The sequence below is a fragment of the Centruroides sculpturatus genome, unplaced genomic scaffold (assembly GCF_000671375.1).
Source record: "Centruroides sculpturatus isolate CEXI.00-Female unplaced genomic scaffold, Cexi_2.0 scaffold98, whole genome shotgun sequence".
NCBI classification, from domain to species: Eukaryota; Metazoa; Arthropoda; class Arachnida; order Scorpiones; family Buthidae; genus Centruroides; species Centruroides sculpturatus.
The window spans coordinates 993,795-1,014,251 of NW_019384476.1; the positions used below are offsets into that span (position 1 = coordinate 993,795).

The window sequence follows — 20,457 nt, forward strand, 5'->3', positions numbered from 1 at the left end:
GTCAAAAAATCGCAAAAATATTCCGTGTGTATTGACGTCAATTTCGTGGCACTTTGTACGTGAGGGGCATTGATGCCATTAAATTTTGGTAGGAGTTTAACGAAGAAAATCTTCATTATCATTATTTCACCTTTTTATAAAACTAACCCGTACCCTCTAAATCAGTGTTTCTCAACGGGGGCGATATCGCCCCCATGTGGGCGTTTTTCCATGTTGAGGGGGCGATTTGTAACAATTTATATTTTAGGGGGCAAAAAACAATTTTTTGGGCGATATAGTAAAGCATTATATTAAGAATAATTAGATATTTTTTCATTATACCGTACAATAATTAAACAAATAACATTATAGTGTCAATAGTCTATTCAATGTAGTACGAATCTGGCATTAGCCTTGGCCCTCGGCATCGGAATTTTGAAGTGATGGGGGAGATACTGCGTAACGGTTTTATTGAAGGGGACGANTATATTATTAAGCAAAAAATAAAATTGTGTGGGGGCGCCAATAATACGAATTATTATTTCAAAAAAACTTTTATAACGGCGGGAAAGTTACGCAACTCTCGTTGCTGGATATTTTGTTTAGGAAAATCAATTTTGAGCAGTTATTAATCCTTTATAAATACATTTTAATCTATCTCCCGGAATTTAAAGATAAATGTTATAGGCTATATATTAATCCTTTGTTTACGTTGTTCGTTTGTGAAGATCCGCGATATTAACCCCGGCGTTTGGCTTTGGACGAAATAAAATCGTTTATGAATAACGTTCGAAAGTCGTTTCGTATTTCGCCCGGTTTGGTCAATCTAACCGCTTATCTTCGTTTTTTGCCAGCCTTAACTTTTATTGTAATTCGAAATGCGTTTGTATTGCATTGTTCCGAGAAACCAGAGTCTTCGATATAAATAAGTACTGTACGTGTCTATGTCGGGGAGGGCTTGCCGTAGAGTAAGCATACTCGTCTTTGCTTTAGAAAACAATTTTCTAAAGAAACGAAACGAATGCGCTTTAATTAGAGTAAACGTCAATAAGCCGTGATATCCGGCACGTAACGTATCGCGCGATTTCGGTTGATTTCTGCCCACGTGCCACGGGTTGTCACTTCCGGTTTACTTCGTACAATAGATTTAACCCCCAGAATTTTTTCCGCGTCTGGTGAATACGTGCATTTTGTCTAGTCTTTTATTGGCTAATATAGAATTTGGTTGTCACTCCTAGACTAAGACACAATACGTTAGAATCGTTAGATACCGGACAGAAGGGCGGCTTTGAGGTACTTTATCACCTTTCCGCTCGGATTTGGTCTTCTCTTTCCTCCTTTGCGCGGACATAAATGGGTACGCTACCGGCAAGAGGATGCGGAGCTCTGACTTATCGACTGCGATTATCCGTTGACAAATTCCGCTAATGGTAGGAGGTCGTCACGTGCGCAAACGATTAACAATGCGGTGGTCACGTTTGAAATTTGTTTTCGTTATCCGAACTTCTGTTTTCGATTAATCTTAGATTTACGTTTCGATGTCTCCTCCTCCTCACCCCCTTTTAAGCGTGTTCCGCCGAAGGTATCTGGAACAGATAATTCTCTACCGTCCGCCGAATGATAAAAAGCAGATGGAGAGTCCATCGACGAAAACAAACTTTAAATAAAAACAGATCCGGATATAAACAGGATTTACTTTTGTAACCGGGATTTTGACACGTCCGGAACGTGACGCCGGCATTAAAAAGTATCGACGTCTTTCGCGGAACCTTTAATAGACTTTGGTCTGTAGTTTTTCCTCGTCGATGTATATGTCTTAACTATTTCTATTCGACTGTATTATATAATAGGTGACGTAGTGTGACTATTTCCACCGTCGAAACGAGCATCTTTGTTTCTCGGGATGTTCTTGATATCATTGTTTATAATTTAGGTAATATTCTCCGGAATAAAAAATTTTCTAGTAAAGTAATATAGTTGTTTTAGAAAGCGCCACAGATAAATCGTCATTCGACGAGTGGAAAATAGCTAAACTAAGAGTATTTCCGTCGATAATTGCTTACGTCATTCGAGTACGCTTCCGTTTTCCGGTGGAAAATAATCCTCTTCCGATCTTTGATAGATGCCGGATTCGAAAAACCCACTCGAATTTTGTGCAGGAAAGCGAGACCCGGGTTATGTTCCGGTTCCATACAAAATTGCTCTATCCGATGATTAATTAAGTCTACGAGAAACGGCGAAGTTTAATATACGCTCGGCACACGCCGGTTTTTAACTGTGTTAAGAGGGAGGTAGAATCCCCTGGCGTAATCCGACACCTTCGAATTTCGAATGTTTCCGAGGCAGACGAATAATTAGGCCACCTATAACGTGTTTTAAATTAATTTTTCAAAGGGAAATCGAAATTTCGTAAATCGACGAGTCGTGCCAAACGGACCACGTCCGCAATTTTATTTATTAATGACTGGACTTCTGGTTATAGTTTTTACGAAATATTAGTTGTAGGAAATCAAATAAAATACTATCTTTATCAACTTTTTCACGAAATTCCTCCTTTCAGTTTTCCCGTTTTAACGCTGTAGGATTATTTAAATGGACAATTTCTATGATTATAGAGTAACAAATCTCTTAATTCTCACAAGTAACTTAATTCTCTAGTAAATCTCTCTAATGCTCATTACATTCGTTCGATTGTTCATTATTTTTATTTTTAAACCCGAAATTCTAATAAAATTCTGGCCTCCATCTTAGCCGGAAGTCGTTGGGATCGGTTCTTGCCAATTTTACTTACTAAATCGAAGGTGGTTTGAAGGATTTTAATATCAAATTGTTAAAATAACCCGGTTTCTACATTATTCCACCAATATCCGCGTGACGATCTTTGCCGTCTACGTCGGTCCACCTTAATAATTTATCTAGGGAGGCGAATAAATTAATAGTAATCATTTTGGGTGGGCGAATTGGGCGCGAAAGCCTTTAGAGAGGTTTCCTACGAGATTTCTCGAGTTCTCCGGCTCCTTTACGTTCCGCTTCTGGGAAAAGCCTAGGACTTCATCGGTTCCTTTGTCGCGTATTGGCGAGTATTATAAATAAAGCGTGTATATAGCAGGGCTGTGGGTGGAGTCGGAGTCGTCAAAAATCCACCGATTCCGACTCCCCGACTTTGCATATACACTCACTGCCAAAAGTTAAGCACGGAGCAATAAACTGCAAAAAAATCGACAAATACATCTGTGATTGACACAAAATGTGGCAGGACAGTAGCAAATATGTTTATGCATGAAACAACACAAAGAATTACATAGAAAAATGAAAACAATATTGAATTTTCATAAAGCATAAGATGAAATCATATTGGAATCATTAATAAAATGATGTTTAAATGCAAAACAAACAAACAAAACCCACATTATAGGGTAAATGGTCACCCCTTATCTTTACACAAAGTTTACATCATGTTACCATGCTTTCCATGAGGTGATCAACCACTCCAGAGTCAAATAAGTTCCATTCCTCCTGTAGAGTAGTTTGCAACTCTGTGAGAGTGTCAGGGGGTGGGAAACGTGCACACACAGCACGGCCGAGGGCATCCCAAAGATTCTCAATGGGATTGAGGGCTGGCAAATACACCGGCCAATCCATACCTGCGATTCCCTCTCTCTCGAGGTAGTCGTCAACGAAGGCAGCTCTAGGGGGTCATGTGTTATCATCCATTAAAACAAAAGCAGGACCAACTGCTGCAGCATACAATTTCACAATAGGTTTGAGGACTTCATCCCGATACCGGACAGCAGTTACAGAACCCCTTCGATAGATGTGCAGGTCGGTGCAATATCCCAACGAAATGCCTGCCCATACCATAACACTTCCACCTCGGAATGCGTGATGCTCGATAATGTTCTGAGGTCAGTTGCGTGTGCCTTTTTCTCTCCATACTCTTACACGTTTGTCATCTGGCTCCAGGGAAAATCGCGACTCATCCGTGAACATAACGTTGCCTCAATCAGACACAGTCCAATTCGCATGTTGCCGACACCACTTTAATCATGTGCCTTTGAATTGGACAGATAGTGGAACACAAACTCGTGGTACCCGGGCATACAGTCCGTTCATGTGTAGCCTTCGGCGCACAGTAGTAGCAGATATCGTTTTACCAATAGCTGCAGCAATCATCAATGTCATACGTGTAGAGGTTGCTCTTTGATTCCGCTTGGCTACAACAGCAATATAGCAATCTTCTGCAGGGATCGTAACTCTTGGGCAACCAGCCACAGGTCTTCGGACAACTGTTTGGCTTGTTTGGAATTGTTTCCATAACCGTGAAATGACAGAATGATGAACACCGAAGAAAAGAGCAACATCTGTGATTGATTGTCCTGTTTCAAGGCGTCCCATACACAGCCAGTGCTCACTGTCTGTCATTCGTCCTCTGGAAGTCATAGAAACACATCAGTCATGCACACTAATTGTACGACAGTTCTCCACACTTTTTCTCGGCACTTACATGCAACTCCTCTCCCACTTCAGAAGGCTGGCTTCTTATACGACTGTGTGTTTTGCATATTTCGCGACACGTAATCATGATTGATAGTAACATAACATATTTGCATACTTCCACCTACCTCTGCAGTGAATTGCAACCTCTCAAATGCAGATTGCTTTCCAAACATGAACATTTTCTGCTCTGTGCTTAACTTTTGGAAGTGAGTGTAAAACGGAAAGTATCGGAATCGTGTCAAATTTGACCCTCCGAGTTATTTTTTTTTTCCCTTGCAAATCTATACGTTTGGAGACCTCCCGTACCAAATAAAGGGAGAAAATCCGCGTGTGTATGTGTTTGGTGTCTAATTTGTTTAATATCTCAGAATGGGTAGTTTAAAAAACGAAATTTGGCTTGTGTATAAAGGGGCATTAATGCTATTAAATGTTAATTCTTAATTGAAGGTCGACAGGGTGGAGACATAGAAGGGGTCATATTTTCGGTGTGATCGAACGTAAATTAAGCTTTGTCATTTTATAGTAAAACCCGTTTAAGATGGTCTCGCCCGAGATGGTTTTTCTCCTAAGTCGTTCAAATTCTACTGCGGAGTCGAAAGATGTCGCCGGTCCAGAAGAATGATAGAGACTCGCCTTTTTCAACCTTTACGTTTTAATAGAACTCTATTTATTGAAGATTTAATTCTGAGGTCACGCGATGACATCAGACTTCCCGGGCCTGGTCGGAGTCGTAGATTTTACACGACTCCATAGCTCTGGTATACGGTAATCGGTGGAACTCCATTGTTAATTTAATCGCTGGATATCAGCGCCTCCTTGTATTCGTTCATTACTATGTTTATACCGACCATTATTAGCATGGTTTTTTGTATTTTTCTTTTAAATTGATAAACATATCCTCATTAGGATACTATATAATAACGTCTAACATTAGACAAGCGATATCATCGCTTTCCGAATGGATAGAATAGTAGTACAATTATTAAACGAAATATAAAATTTATAAAGCGAATGTACTGTACAGTACAGTACATAAGTTTAATTAACACAATTCCACTATACAATTTAATAATCTTGCCTTCCAGAACTTTATTAACAATAAGATTTTTCGATGCTGTTATCCAAAGTTCACATCTGTGAGAAACATGCAACAAAACTAACTATTATCCCAATTATTTCATTTTCTACTTAATTCTCGAATAATTGAAACTTTTTATATTTATATTATTTAACTTTTGGTATTTATAATTAAATTTTATTTAGAACGTGTTGCGTGTCTATAACAGCGTAATTAACTACATATACCCCCCATAACACTGCTGATAATTCCGTTTTATATGAATTCCGTGTTGTACAGTACGAGTCACTTAGATTTTACAGATACGTGCGCCGGGCTGTGAACGGCAATATGAAATTCATATAAAATGGAATTATCAACAGTGTTATGGAGGTCTACTGTATAGAATACTTTCTTATAACAATCTAAATGTCCTTAAAATTTGGATAAATTATATATATAAATTTAGATTATGAATTGTAACTATCAAATGTAATCGCTATTTGATCAAATTCGTTTACCTTTCTTCTTCGGGATATGGATTTAATCGGTTTCCAGTCGAAGACATTGTCGTAAAGCTTGCAAACATGCGATAAAACCTGGTATAACCAGCGAGTCTACACAACCTTTACTAGAGGGCGACGAATTTAACGATGGAGTTTCACCGTTTACCATATACACACTTTGAAATAATCTCCGGTTTTTGGCGGAACCTATTCCGAGACGTCGAGTCATTAATCTCCATTGGTGTTTTATATGGTATAGGAATATTCGAGAAATTAAATTTACTTTTGGAAAAGGTCGATCTACACTCGAGGAAGGAAGCCGATCCTTATATAGGTTTAAACCTCCCACAATGGTATTCGAAATACGACGGTGCCTCGCATTTCGAATTCCAAACAGATTTTCTCCGTTAGGAAAAAAAGAAAGCCCGGACCCTAAACGACAAACTCGCATTTACTATAATTTACGTATTTTACCTTAGTGGGGAGCAGAGTGAAAAACTTTTCCGTCAGGCACTCGGACGTGGCAGTTAATAGGTAGGGAGGGGTTACGTATACACACGGTTCGAAGATAGAATCGTCGTCGATTTCGGCGAAACCGCGCGTCAGAAAACGGCCGGATAAAGTTTTCGAAAATGATTTTTATTTTAAAATAATAATACAATTATTCGTGGCAGAAAGGGCGAGTCCGCGTACCAAAACAATTCTTTGACTAAAATATTGGCAGTGAAAATTGTTTTACGTTACGCGACGCCTCTCCGTAAACTCCCGTTCCGACCCGGGAGGGGGAGGCGAGGCAGTCCGTATGTACAAAATGTAAACGGTCGTCGGTCACGCGGTATGAAAAAATAGAGGCTTTAAAAATACGGCAGACGCCTTCGTCCCCCGACGAAAATCAAAATTCCGACGAAAGTGGGCGCGACGCCCGGAAGGAACGTCGGGCCGCCGACGGCAGTGATTGGCCGATTTCGTTTTAAAACACGGGGAAGTTTCCTCCCGAGGTCAGACGGTGGATGTCCAGGCGCTTCTGATTCCCACCTTCTCCGCCAGGTGATCGAAGAGCGACTGTCCCGGTTCCGTGCCGTTTTTAAAATGGAAACCGATGGCGGCCGAGTAACAATTGTAGAAAATGGTGCGCACCTTTTCCAGCTTCTCCCTTCTCGTGCCCTGCGGGCAGCCGTCTCTGGGAGCTCTCTCCGGGTCTTGGTAACCGTGGTTTCTATTCGACGGGAGGAAAAAAGACCGTTAACCCATCCGACCGGAGCAAAGGAGAAGGAAGAAGGGGGCCGGAATACTTACGTGCTCTGTCTGTTCGTATTTTGATTTAATTCTCGGGTGGGAGAACTTATAGAACTCCTGGTGGAAGCGGAATCCCTGACACTTCCCGTTCCAGTGATGAACTGCCAACTGAAATTCGCAAAAAAAAAAGTGGTAATTCGTAATTGGAACGTTCTTTAATTTTTCGGACATAAAACGAAACCGGAAATTACTTTGAACGTTTAGCGGCAATTCTTTAGAAAGCAAAAACCATTCGAAATGGACGGATTTCATACTCTTTCACTGTGGCTGTCAAAAAAGTGTAGTCATGTTGCTGTTAATTGTAATTTTAATTTGGTCACTACGTTGTGTGTTTATTCACTTTTGATTACTATAATTATCTGAGTTATAGCACTGTTGCTATCTGGCCATTTCTCGCACTGAGACGCGCCAGTTTACCGAGAGGGCGCAGGCCTAGATCATCATTGGTTGTCCTTAGACACCAACTGGTAAATAATTGTCACGCGTGCCTACACGCAATGCTGTAAACAACCACGTGCTACAAGACACATTTTCGCACAAACAACCCAATAAACATGCCAGAAGACGGAAAGGCCGGACTAGCGAATGTGTACTATAGTAAGTTGTTAATAAATTGCTACACGACTAATAAAAAAAAAATTCAAAACGAAGTATTATAAGATTGTGTCTATGCCGTTTTATCTATAAAAAAGAATGTAAACTTTCACGCATTAATTTAGAATTTGGCCATCGACGAATCGGCACTTACCTTCCACAACCGATGGACGAAGTACTTTCGGATCTCTGCCGAATGCTGTTGGGGACGGCGACCGGACTAGTGGAAATTTGCACGTAGTAATTATCGCCCTCTTTTAAATTATTGGCCCGATTACCGTCTTGATTCTTTATCGTCTCTTCGGATGCGTCTTCCGCAATGGGCTGAGGACAGGAAACCATCCGATGGCAAGGATGAGGATAGTACGACTGTATGTTGGAAGGAATGTTGCTAAACGAGTTCAAACTGTTTTAACGGAGTTCCCCCATCGTCAAATAAGCATTTATTGCTACATTACAGAGACCCTTACCCGTTTGAATGAACGGTAGCTGTCATTTCGTCACCGGAATCTTGGCAAGGCATGGAAAAGTAGGCGGGTGGATTATCCTGACTGCGACTGCTGACCGAACTGCTGCAGCTATTTAGACTAGTATTACTTCCGTGAGCCCCGGAATTTTCTAAAATTAAAATTTTTCAAATATACATATGTACAAAAACAGTTACTACGTTTTAAAATCTGCTATATTTGTTAAAGTTTTTCTAAGAACATACAATTAATCTTAAAACTTCCATCTTGTCAAAACGCCAGAGTAAATGTGCAATGAGAATAACACTGTGCCAATGATAATTTGTTTTTAGCTATTTTAAATATTATTTAATCTTTAAGTCATCCTAACAGATACCAAATAGATTATTAAGGATGCTGGCACCTATCCATGTGCAGAGGTGTGCCCGGATCACCTCCTCTTATTTGCAAAAGTCGAAATGAGGTTGGAGATGATCACAAAGAGGAAAAAAGAAATGAAAAATGGGATGTCTAAGAAAATTTGAAAAGAAATAGTGTCTTGTTATTTGATTTTTTGTCCTTTTACTAAGAAATAGATGAAGAGAATGCTGAAGGACCAAATGAATTGTTGATATCAAGAAAGGAAAAGACCCATTCCACTGCTGCCACACAAATAAGAAAGTCAAACCCTGGGTTAGAGAGAAAATGAATATGTAGAGAACTGAACAATAAGCCAAAAAAGAGTGGTTTGAAAGAGAAATGTGAAGAAATTGAAAGGCTGGAGAGGTCAAAAAGATTTGAACTAATATATGATAAAGTTAATTTGGTTCAGAAGGGCTGAGTGTATAGTATCTATGTATTTGTTCTATCTGTGCATGATCTTCTCTTTAATACAGTAGTTAATCTGTACAGAGCAGAAGATAGAAGAAAGTGATGTTAGAAAGAATTAGGCTTTGAGGTGTGATCTATGATACAGGTATGTGGCCTGACAACTGAGGAATATTTTAATTCCCATTCCAAAGAAAGATATGAGGTCCCAGGCTCAGTCCCTGTAAATAGTAGTATTTTTATAATTTAGTCAAAACAAATTTCAACAGAAAAGAAAATTTTAGAAATGAGAAAGGAATGACAGAATGGAAATGTTATCTCTGTCAGAATCTAACAAAACTTTCCTGAGATGGTTACTCTACATAATAGTGGAGAAAAATTCAGATTGGTTGTCAACAATCTCTCTCCATATAATATTTCTGGACATGTTCTGATTCAAGAAGCAGACCAAAAGATACAAAAGGTCATATAGTTCAATATCCACAAGTTGTCCAAGTAAATCTCCACCCAATTTGTCATTGTTCAAATGACTAGCCAATGCCTCTACTGATTACTCACTGAGTGAACTATCTACAGTTAAACTATAGAAGTCACTATTCAAACTAGTACCAACATTAGAAGGTCTACGATAAAAGACTCAGCCTATTCACAAGGTAAATATATACTTATAGCAAGTTGTAAACTCTCTCTCTATTAGGACCTAGATCATAAAGTAGTTTTAAGTTAGAAATGGGATACCTGCATCAATAGTGGTAGTTCAATAATTCATGATTGATTTTTTGTTTTTGGTTTAATTATATGTTTATTAAATAAATTTTGTCATAGAGAGGTCTGGAAAGACACTCAATCTCTCTTATCTTCCCTCCTCCATTTGGACAGCTCACACGCATTCAGAAATGTGCAGAAAAGAACGATGTTTCTGTGTTCAGAAAGAAAAAAAACGATGGTATCAGAAGCTAATAGAGGAGCGCTTCATAGATTTCACATGAAGATTACAGAACAGTTAGCATTTTTCAGGTATGGGAGATCAGGCTTTTAAATTTAGTATATTAGAGCATCACCTGTATGGAAAACTAAACCCATTCATAAGGGAACCCAAACTATTGTTCCCTTACAGATGGGTTCAGAAAGAGAAGAAGCACTAGAGATGCAATAGGGGTTCTGAACCATAGAACAATACATTGAAAAAGAAAAGGGAATGTTGGTGTGTTTAATTGAACTAGAAAAGGCATTTGACAAAACTGACTGAGTATTAATCTTCTCTTCTTCCTCAAAATATCAATCAAATTTTCCCAATTTGTACAGCTAGAGCATAATAGTTAAAGTAGATGGTCAATACAGCAAGGAAATCAAGGTTGAAAAGAGTGTTAAGCAGGGGTACCACCTATCACTGCTTCTTTTCAACATACACTTGAAAGAGATGGTTATAGAATATCTAGAGAAAGAAGAAAACATTAAAATCAGGGGATGTCAGATTCAGTGCCTAAGGTATGCTGATGATATGGCAATTCTAGCAAAGAGCAAGGGTAAAATGGTTGGTTGGTGTTTTTTCACACAAGAGCCATATAGGCCAAGCTGCACCATGCTAATGATAAAAGAGAGGGAAAGAAAAGTCAACATTTGTATAAATAGTGACAAAATGGAACAAGTGAATAAGTTTAGATACTTTGTTACTTGTCTTAACTGAGAGCAGAAGTGGGAAAGCAATCAAGATGAGAATTAGTATGGTGAAAGAGGCATTTAGCAAAATGAAATAATTTTGTGAGCCTCCAAAATTAAATTGAGAAAAAGGCTGGTCAAATGCTACATTTGGAATGTTTTCCTCTATAGTGCTGAAACTTAGGCCTTGAGAATAGTGGCTGTGGAGAACAATAGAGAAAATCAGGTGAGAAATAGTCGTAAGAAAAGTCTCTGTAATACCCTCCTGTTTTTCACCAATAAAGAGGCAAAAAGCTAATTGGATGGAACGAGTTGGGAGGAAGGCTTATGGAAGGAAGAGTTGCAGACAAAGAAATGACAGAGAAGAATTAAAATGATGAATGATAAAGGAGGGTAGTTATAAGGAGCTAAAGACAGCAGCACAGGATAGAGTAGCATGGAAAAAGAGATAGTACTAATTGGACCTGTAGTTTTCTGCAGGTCCAATGAGTACTTATAACTAGCAGAAAACTAAAGAAGTTATGTAAAGTTTAATAACTTCAAACAGAACTGATAGTGTCCATGTTTAACACACATGATTCATTCAGTCTCACCATACTAAGTTTTGCCCCATTATCAGGATGTGGCAAAACTTGGGTGATAATAGATAGGCAAGATATCAATTACAAAATGAAATCCAGGTCTTAAAAATATATTGGCACTGTATGGCATACATGCAACTTAACTATTAATAATTCAAACGTTCTTTATAAATGAAATTTTAAAATGTTCAATTGCACAATGATTAAAGTTCTATTCTAACTGAATACTTAAGAATACTGATTCATAAGAATAGAATCACTCAAAACTTACCCAACAAAATACCAGGATCTATTTCAGATATATTTCCATCACTATCTTTCTGAAATCTCTCTTTATTTCTGTGTAAATAAAAATCTTTTTCAGATAAAAATGTATAAATTAAAATTAACAAGTTACAAAGCAACAGCAATTTCATCATAGAGAAAAGGATATTTAAGGCTTTAATTACAAAAGTTGCTATTGCAATTGCCTTTTAAGTGCGAGATAAAATCACATGTTAATAGTATGTTAAACAAGATTATATAATTATTAACAATAATTATTTAATAAAAACAAAGTTGAAAAATTTTTTGACCATTGGTTTATTCTCTCTTAGTATATATTCTCTAAATCATAAATTAATTTTATTTATGAATTTGATATATAAATTTGCTTGAAGTTAATTGGTCAGAAAAATTGACATTTGAAAATAATTTAAAATCTAGAAGTCTGCAGAAATAAAACATGAATTTGGTTTTGTAATTATGATTTATTCATTCTAATTATATATATATTAAATATAAATATATATATATATGACTGAATAAAGGATCTATTTTAGATTTCTGTAATATCAGATTTATTTATTTAAAAGTTTCATAAACCATCACTAGGATACAAACAAAGGCTAAATGAAGTTACATTTGGGAGTATAGTTAATTAACATAATACAAAAAATTACATTTCCAGTAAAAAAGGGGCCATAACATAGACCTGGAATGGGCAACCTTTTTCTATGTAAGGGCTGCATTTTGAAACTTTTGAAATGATGTGGGCCGCATACAAGAGAAAAGAGAAGATAAATGCCAGTAAATCACAATTATTTATTCATATATAATTATAAAATTAGCATTAGGTATACTTAATGTAGCTTCTGGAACTGATGTAAATGTAATATATTGGAAATTATTTGGTTAAATATTAGTCACTGTTAGTTTTAAATTAGTTTTGATGTGAGTCTGTTAGCCGATTTCTTGTTTAATTTTTACTAAATTCATTGCAAGAAAAACTATTCAAATACATAAGTTGTAGAAAATAATGTTTGAATTTTTGCTGCATACTTCCTTAAGCTGGAAAATTGATATATTTATTCATATTTTATGCAACACAGGCTGCAAAAAATATTAATGTTTGTAGAGAGGGTTAGTCAGATATGGTGCTATCACGATGTAGTGGAGAATAAATGTAGGAAATTTTTTAAGAATAATCCCACAAGTTTGTCTCATTTCTGTTTCAGAAAAAATCTTTTTAAACAGTTACATCTAGTAAAGAAAAAATCTTTATTGTCACACAATTCCTTTTTACGTGAATTTTTTTTGCAGTAATTTTTGGCTAAAATTTTTTTGTGGATATAGACATCGTTCTCCAATGCCACATGATCGCCCTTGATGGATATATCTGTCGATCACTGCAGAGTGGTTAATGCTGGCCACAGGTTACCCATCCTGGCATAGACTATTGTACAAGGTAATAAAGCAATTTCCCTGATTTCAAGCATCACTGTAAAAACTGCACTAGGAGAAACATGATCATGCACCAGAATTACAATATTCTTCAACAGAGAAATAATGAAATCCTCCAGTGGAGTGTATGGAACAAACGCTCTGTAAATTATAACAAGTGCGAGGCACTAGTCTGCACAAAGAAATCGAGAAGAAAACAACTGCAATGTCCCTTGAGCATTTACCTAGACGGGCATAAAATCAAAATAGCCCCTCACCTTAAGTACCTGGGGATTGTCATTGGCCCAACCCTCAACTGGGGTAGGCACATCGAGATGATCTGCCAGAAAGTAAAGCAAAAAACAAATATGCTTTATGAGATCTCCAGAAACACTTTTTATGTTGTCTAACATAAAAAAATGCAAAACTCCAGGCAGATGCTAAAGGTATATTAAAAAGCATTTATGATTGGAGCAACAACAACAAATTAGCAATCAATTATAATAAATGCAAATGTATAATCCTATCTAAAGGCAAAGAACTTAAAAAGCCCCTTAAGATTGTCATCAACAACCATAAAATCCAGAACACTCAATTTAAAGTATCTTGGGGTTACATTCTACCAGGGCCTTCGGAGGATTGTCCAACTCAATAACACCACCAATAAGGTCATAAAAAGATGTCCAATGTGTTACAAAGTATTTTGCTCATTTCCATTTTTTTTTAACAATTCCAAATCTTTTGGTGCCTTAAATATATTTACTATTTATTTCTTTAGATAACAATTGCCTTTGCAATTAAGCATAATCATTTAAAAGATATGATTTTGTAAAAATTTGTTAAAAATACTGTTGAACATGGCAATAGTAAATGGTAAATGATATAAAATGGCACCTGGTGGCAAACATCTGAAGTACATACTTGACAAGTTTACAACAATCAAACAATGAGTAATATCAACTGTACTTTACACCATGATTTAAACTTTGATGCTGCTACCACATTGCATTGTAATTCTTGCCACTGCCAACATTTACTAACTTGGAGTTAAAGAAGCTAATTTTTTTAAAAATTTTGTCAATAAACTAATTAGATAAAAATATAGACTTGAATTTGAGTACAAATCCATGTATTGTAACTTTAGCAATGTTGTCATATTCATTATTTTAAAAAATACAATGCAAAATAGATAATTAGGTGTACTGTACTTTGCATGACTCCATAAGTATAAACATCATAAACTGCCTTTTATACCTTTATACAAGTTAGTAGTCCTAATTAGCATGAATTTCAATTATCAAGAGTTTACTGTTTATAGTGATGAGTATGACATACCAAAATGCATAACAGAGAAGAAATCTAAATTTTTTTATTGCATGTCTCCTGGTTGTGGTTTTAAACCTGATACAATGAGTCCTAGATTTCTTTAGAAGTATCTCTCTAATAAGACAACTTATGAAAGAACGGCTAATATATTAAATATATTATTATTACAAAAACCTGCATTTCTTATTCACCTACAGAAGTTCTATATTTGTTAATAATTTTGTATTTCCTACAAATTCTTTGCATAGATTAACCTCTTATACCAGAAATATTATATCATTTTAACATGACTATATAGTATTATGTGAAAAGGAATGATCTAAGTTTCTCACTTAATTTCAAATCAGCATTAGGGTTTCAATTATATTAAATAATTATTTATAGAATGGTAGCAGAAATAATTAAATTTTATCATATTTAATGCATTATACTAAAATGTATGAAATATATAACTTATGGTCATGCATTAGAAATTAAATATTTGAAACTTACATATGAAATAGAGAAAATTCTTCAGAATTAAGATATTTCAAAAAATAGAAGCAAAAGAACATTATCTGAAACATCAAAATAAATCATTAATTTATTTTTAACTGAATAGAAAAAAATTTCAAAATTCAAAATACCTCTTCTCCTTTGTTCAGCCTATCTGGAAGATTATGACTGTAAATACAAAAAAATTTATACATACAAATGCACTAGTATATATTTAAAAAGAAAGAAATGTAGACAAACTGTATATCATATTTGATAATTTAAATAACTAAATATTTGAACTCAGCAAAACCCATTCTATTCTATAGAAGTGAAATCTGTAAAATAAAAAGAAAAAGTACAAACTGCTGAAATGAAATTTTCCCAAAAGATTGAAGGCTATACTTTAATGGATAAAATGAATAATAAAAATCAGTGTTTTGTCGTAGAGATGAAATCACTGTAATTAAATCTTGGAAGTTGGCTTTTAATATGGATAAGTTTGTTAAACTAAAAAAGTATGAAGCACGGAACAATGTTAAAGAAAAAGAAGCAGTTTTTAAGTGTTATGTTATCTAGAACACCACCAGAATAAACGTATGAGAGCCTGCTCCACTAGAAGTGCTGCTAAAACAAGAGATAGCAGGAAGAATTTGTATCAGGAACTGTTTCTAGAAGAGATAATAGGTATGTTGAGTGAAATGAAGGAAGCCATAGAAATGAAAATAGAAATGGAATTGCAATTAGTAAAAAACTTTTGTGGAAATGAATGGCAAGATAAATATATTGACAAAGAGCATTATTAAATTAGAGTCTGACCATGAATCTAGAATTGAGTAATAAATATGCAGGCTACTAGTGGTTTAATTAAAAGAATCAATATACTTAAAAACAGTTTAAGAAAGAGAAATTTATTATTATTTAATGTAATGATGAATGAATGGGAAAATTTATTAGAAACAAATGTCTAAGCTAATAAGGAAGTGTCCGGTTTATCAAATGTTATTCTTGATTGCATTAAAATTACAAAAAATTAACATAAATAATTCTATTGGGTTGATTACATGTGTTTCTTTTGAAGCAAAAAGAGAAATACTGAAAAGTTGGAAGAGTAACTGTAACAAACTTGAGGTCTCTGATTGGAGAAGGGCAATGCGCATAAGGGAGGATCTCTTCGTGGAATGCAGGGAAAAGAGAAAATATCAAATGAATAATTTTAGACAGGCCAGGAAAGAAGGAAAAATTGCATACTTCAAGGATGATAAATTTGATATGTGAAAACCTCAATGAGGATGGTTGTGCTACCAGGGAGTCAGTATGATACATTAAGAGTTCTTAGTTGGAACATGAATGAATGGAAGCAGGAATGTGAAATGGAGTATTGGAATATTGTGAAAAAGTTCCATATATTGTGCTGGATGGAAACTGGTTGAGAGAACTGATTTAAGGTAGCGACCAGCTGATCTTCTCCAGAATCTTTTTACTGTAACAAAGAAGTTTGGCAGGGGTCCCAAGTCCATTACTGTTTTCCTTACATATTGATGGTTTGGTAATAAGGTTGAACGAAATTCAAAAATTTATTGGTTTATGGATAGGAAATAACACATATATTAAAGTTCTGCTGTAATGAGATGATGTGGTGATAGTGGCTGACATCCCAGTAGAATTACAATTGGCTATTGACAGTCTGATGAGTGTTTCAATTGATAAGGACTTGCAGATTAATATTAAAAAAACAAAGTAGTGGTCTTTCAAAATGGAAACAGAAGATCATGCATCATGTAAATTTAAATGTTTTTGGATAAAGAAGAAATTGAAACAGACGAAAAATACAAGTATTTGGGTATTTCGTTTAAATACAATCTTACCATGAAAAACCACTTTGAATTACTAAGAAGCCAAAGGTGCCTTGGTGAAGTTAAGTAAAATATTTAATATCTCAGGGCTAACTTCGTGTTCCCTACATCTCAGATTATTTGACTCAATGGTTAAATCTGTTTTGTTGTATGGTGCTGCTCAGCTCTGGGATTTGGGGAATGTCAATATCTTTGAATCAATCCACAGAGAATTCCTAAAGAAATGTTGGGATTGAGATTTCATGCATCAAATGTTGCTGTTTTATGGGAAACCAGACGAATACCATTGAGAATCTTTTTTATAAAAGCAGTTTTAAAATATTACACAAGGATATTGGAATTACCTGAGGTTAGGCTACCTAGAATTAGCATGGAAAGAATGTGGATGAAACCAGAAAACAGTTCTTGGTGGTTGGACTTTAAAAGTTGGCTGGAGCAGCTGGGATTTGGTGAGATGGTTATGGAGAAACAGGCTGATAGATGGAAAGAGAAAATTCCAACCATGGTAATAAGATGTGTAGAATTGGAATTACAGGAAATGAAGCGTGTGTTTAATAGCTTAACAATACAGAATTATTTTAGTGTTGTAAAGCCTGATATGGCATGGCAGGTTATCTCACGGGTGATGAAGAAACAGATTGCGAGGATTAGACTAAATTGCATCTTCTCAAGGAGAGGTCCTTTGTGTCCAATCTGTAACCAGTTATATAGTTATAATGATTGGTGTTTTCACATGTTTTGTAACTGCGGAAATGATATGTACAATGAGTAATAAGAATGTTGTGTGATAATTCAAACTCAAACTTCTGTGAATTGTTTAAATTTAACAAGAGGGTAAAAGAAACTAAATGGTTCAAGTTAGAGGAATGCTTTTGTTTTGTTTCTCTCTTTGATGTAATTAATTTAATTGTCAAATACAGTTTATTATTATTATAAAAATCGGAATCAAAAAGTAGATTCACTAATCCATAGTAGTATAAATAACTACAGAAAAAACACAAAGGAAAACTCAAAAACAATATTAAACTAAAACCCAAAAGGAGGAAGTCAAAACAGAGAATATCTGCAAAAAAAATGGATTGAGGCTGGAATGAGCCACTTGTCCTAAAAATCTTGAATGTTGATGAAACATCACTCCTCTAGTCAGTAGGACTGGATAATTTTTTCCAGATTGCAGTGTAAAGTTTGGCAAAACCTGACAATAAGGGAGCATTCAGCTTCCAAGTTGAAAATGGCTATATAAACCAAAATACCAAAATAAACATATTTGTAACACTAAGAAAATAAAGTTTAATTTTCATTATGACATGTCAATACAGTTATCCAAGCATACGTATTTGGTTAAATTGACGAAATATTGATATGAAGTGGCCAGCTCATTCCACATGTTGCAATCTGATGGAAAAACTAAGAAAATCTATCAAGGAAAGTCTACAAAAATAATTAGCAATATAATGACAAGAACTTCAGAATAATGTTGGCATGGAATGAAAAATCAATAATTGCACTTTGGAACAGCTTACAGAAAGCAAACCCAACTAAATTTTTCAATATTTAAATCGAAATGAACTTACCTGTAAATATTAAAATTTGATCAAAATTATTTGTAAATTTAAATTATGGATATTTTTTCATTAATGAGATTCTGGATTTCATCACAAAATTTAACCATAAGTTCACTTTTATATTAAATAATAATACAGGAATATGTACATATGATTATTGAATAATATCAAATTTAATGCAGACTATACAAGTCCTTCAAATTCATGAAAAATGAAGGAATTATGTATAATATGTATACACATTAACAATACCATTAATGACAGCAGGATCACTGAAGAAAAGCTGCCACCACATTTTATAAAACAGACAATGTATCATATCAGAAAATGACAATTGCAGATAAAGACCATTTAATCTCTATTCTTAATTCAGTTATATATATCTTATGAATTACTTCATTGATTCTGAAACATTTCTTTACAAATTTTTAATAATTCTTTTTAACAAAATTAGCTTAAGAAGAAAATTTAATTTTAAATATCTATAAGTAACAGAAATTTTTTAAAATTTCTGTTAACAAGAATGATCATTATTACTAACTGATCTTAAACATACTCACCCAAATAAAAACCAATCATAAGCTATAGTCAAAAATGTTATCTCATGACACGTTAAACTTGGATGAACCTTTCCATCAGCCCATAGAGACAATCTCAGAAGAGAAATAAACAGAGGTGTGCGATCCCATCCAGATATACAGTGAATCAAAAGTCCGGATGTACCTGAAAAAATATATATTTTTATAGCAGGCTTCAGTTAAATTCTTTTATATAATAATAACCAAAATTATCAATTATACTTTAATATGTTCTTTGATATTAGGAAAAAATTGTAAAATGTCAAATTCTAAATTTCTAAAGCTTTCATCAAGATTTTTAAAAAATTAATCTGTTATATTAAAATTGGTTTTTGTAAAGAAAATAACTATCCCCAGAACATAAAAATACAATCATCTTATGACCATTTTAACTAAGAAGCTTTCACACAGTTTATATATATATATATTCATATATTCATTTGAAAATTTGAAACTTAAAAAATAAAAACTTCTGAAAAATAACTTTGGTTTTTGATTGACAAATAAGGTCTACTGCAACTTTATAGAAAATGCAAGAATAGAAACATGTGATCATTGTTTAATAATGACAAGTATCCAGTCTGCATGTGCAAATCTCAGTTTATTGTGTTACGTCACTGCAAAATTCACTCAAGTTTAAACAAATTTGTCAACTTCATTCCACATGAAGTAGAGTCCAGTGATTGAATTTTTAGCATTAAAATGTATTAAAATAGTACGAAAGTTGAGATCCATATCCGTGAATCTAGACACTAATGATCCGTATCTGTATCCGTGGATATACATTTTTTATGATCTGGCACATCACTGTTTGAGATGGATGGATGGATGGATGGATGGATGGATGTACACCTTGCCGGGGACAGCTATCACTGGCTGAGTGCTGCAGAGATGTTCATTGGCTGTTGACAAAGGAGGAGTCTCCAGCCAGTGCTGTTAGTAACGGTGGAAGGTTTTTATCAAAATTTAAATACTTCTGGAAGCAAAGGCTGGCTTGGGGTCTGGGTGGCACAATTGGTAGCGCACCGCACAGCAAGCAAAGGCTGCAGATTCAAGCCCCACCCTGGGTCAGTTATTTTCTTCCAGAAAATAACTAGAGATAAGCATTAGGTGCCATCATTTATCTAAATTAATAATTATAATTTTAATAATTATTAATTTAGATAAATGATGGCACCTAATGCTTATCTCTAGTATCAAATTTGTAATAATACTAGCAGACCCCTCCACGCCTTGTTGTGGCTCAAAATGTATCTATTATAAATGTATAACACTTCCCCCGTGGGGAAAATTTTTTGAGAATTTTTTTCTTAGTGTACATTCTGTTGACGTACTCTATTAAAACGCAATCAAAAGCGCAAAAACCCGCATCTAAAATAGTATAATAGAAGCCAAGTTTTTCAGAGTAAGCCTTAATCCTGTCCTTCTCCCCCGCGGGGGGAATATCGAATCATCCCTTCTTAGTGTACGTTCTGTTGACGTACTCTATTAAAACGCAATCAAAAACGCAAAAA

General features: G+C 35.0%; 1 protein-coding gene across 1 annotated transcript in view; it reads right to left on the reverse strand.

The window, feature by feature from the left end:
• Nucleotides 1–6,657: 6,657 nt before the first annotated feature.
• The window catches only part of LOC111621344 (myotubularin-related protein 14-like), a 56,999-nt gene continuing 43,199 nt past the window's right edge, over nt 6,658–20,457 (reverse strand). Inside the window, exons 10-17 of the mRNA XM_023363441.1 lie at nt 18,926–19,116; nt 15,097–15,133; nt 14,963–15,027; nt 11,715–11,782; nt 8,400–8,547; nt 8,084–8,320; nt 7,336–7,443; nt 6,658–7,255 (exon numbers count right to left, since the gene is read on the reverse strand). Of these exons, the coding sequence (XP_023219209.1) occupies nt 7,039–7,255; nt 7,336–7,443; nt 8,084–8,320; nt 8,400–8,547; nt 11,715–11,782; nt 14,963–15,027; nt 15,097–15,133; nt 18,926–19,116 (1,071 nt within the window). The 3' untranslated portion in view covers nt 6,658–7,038. The remainder of the gene's footprint in view (nt 7,256–7,335; nt 7,444–8,083; nt 8,321–8,399; nt 8,548–11,714; nt 11,783–14,962; nt 15,028–15,096; nt 15,134–18,925; nt 19,117–20,457) is intronic.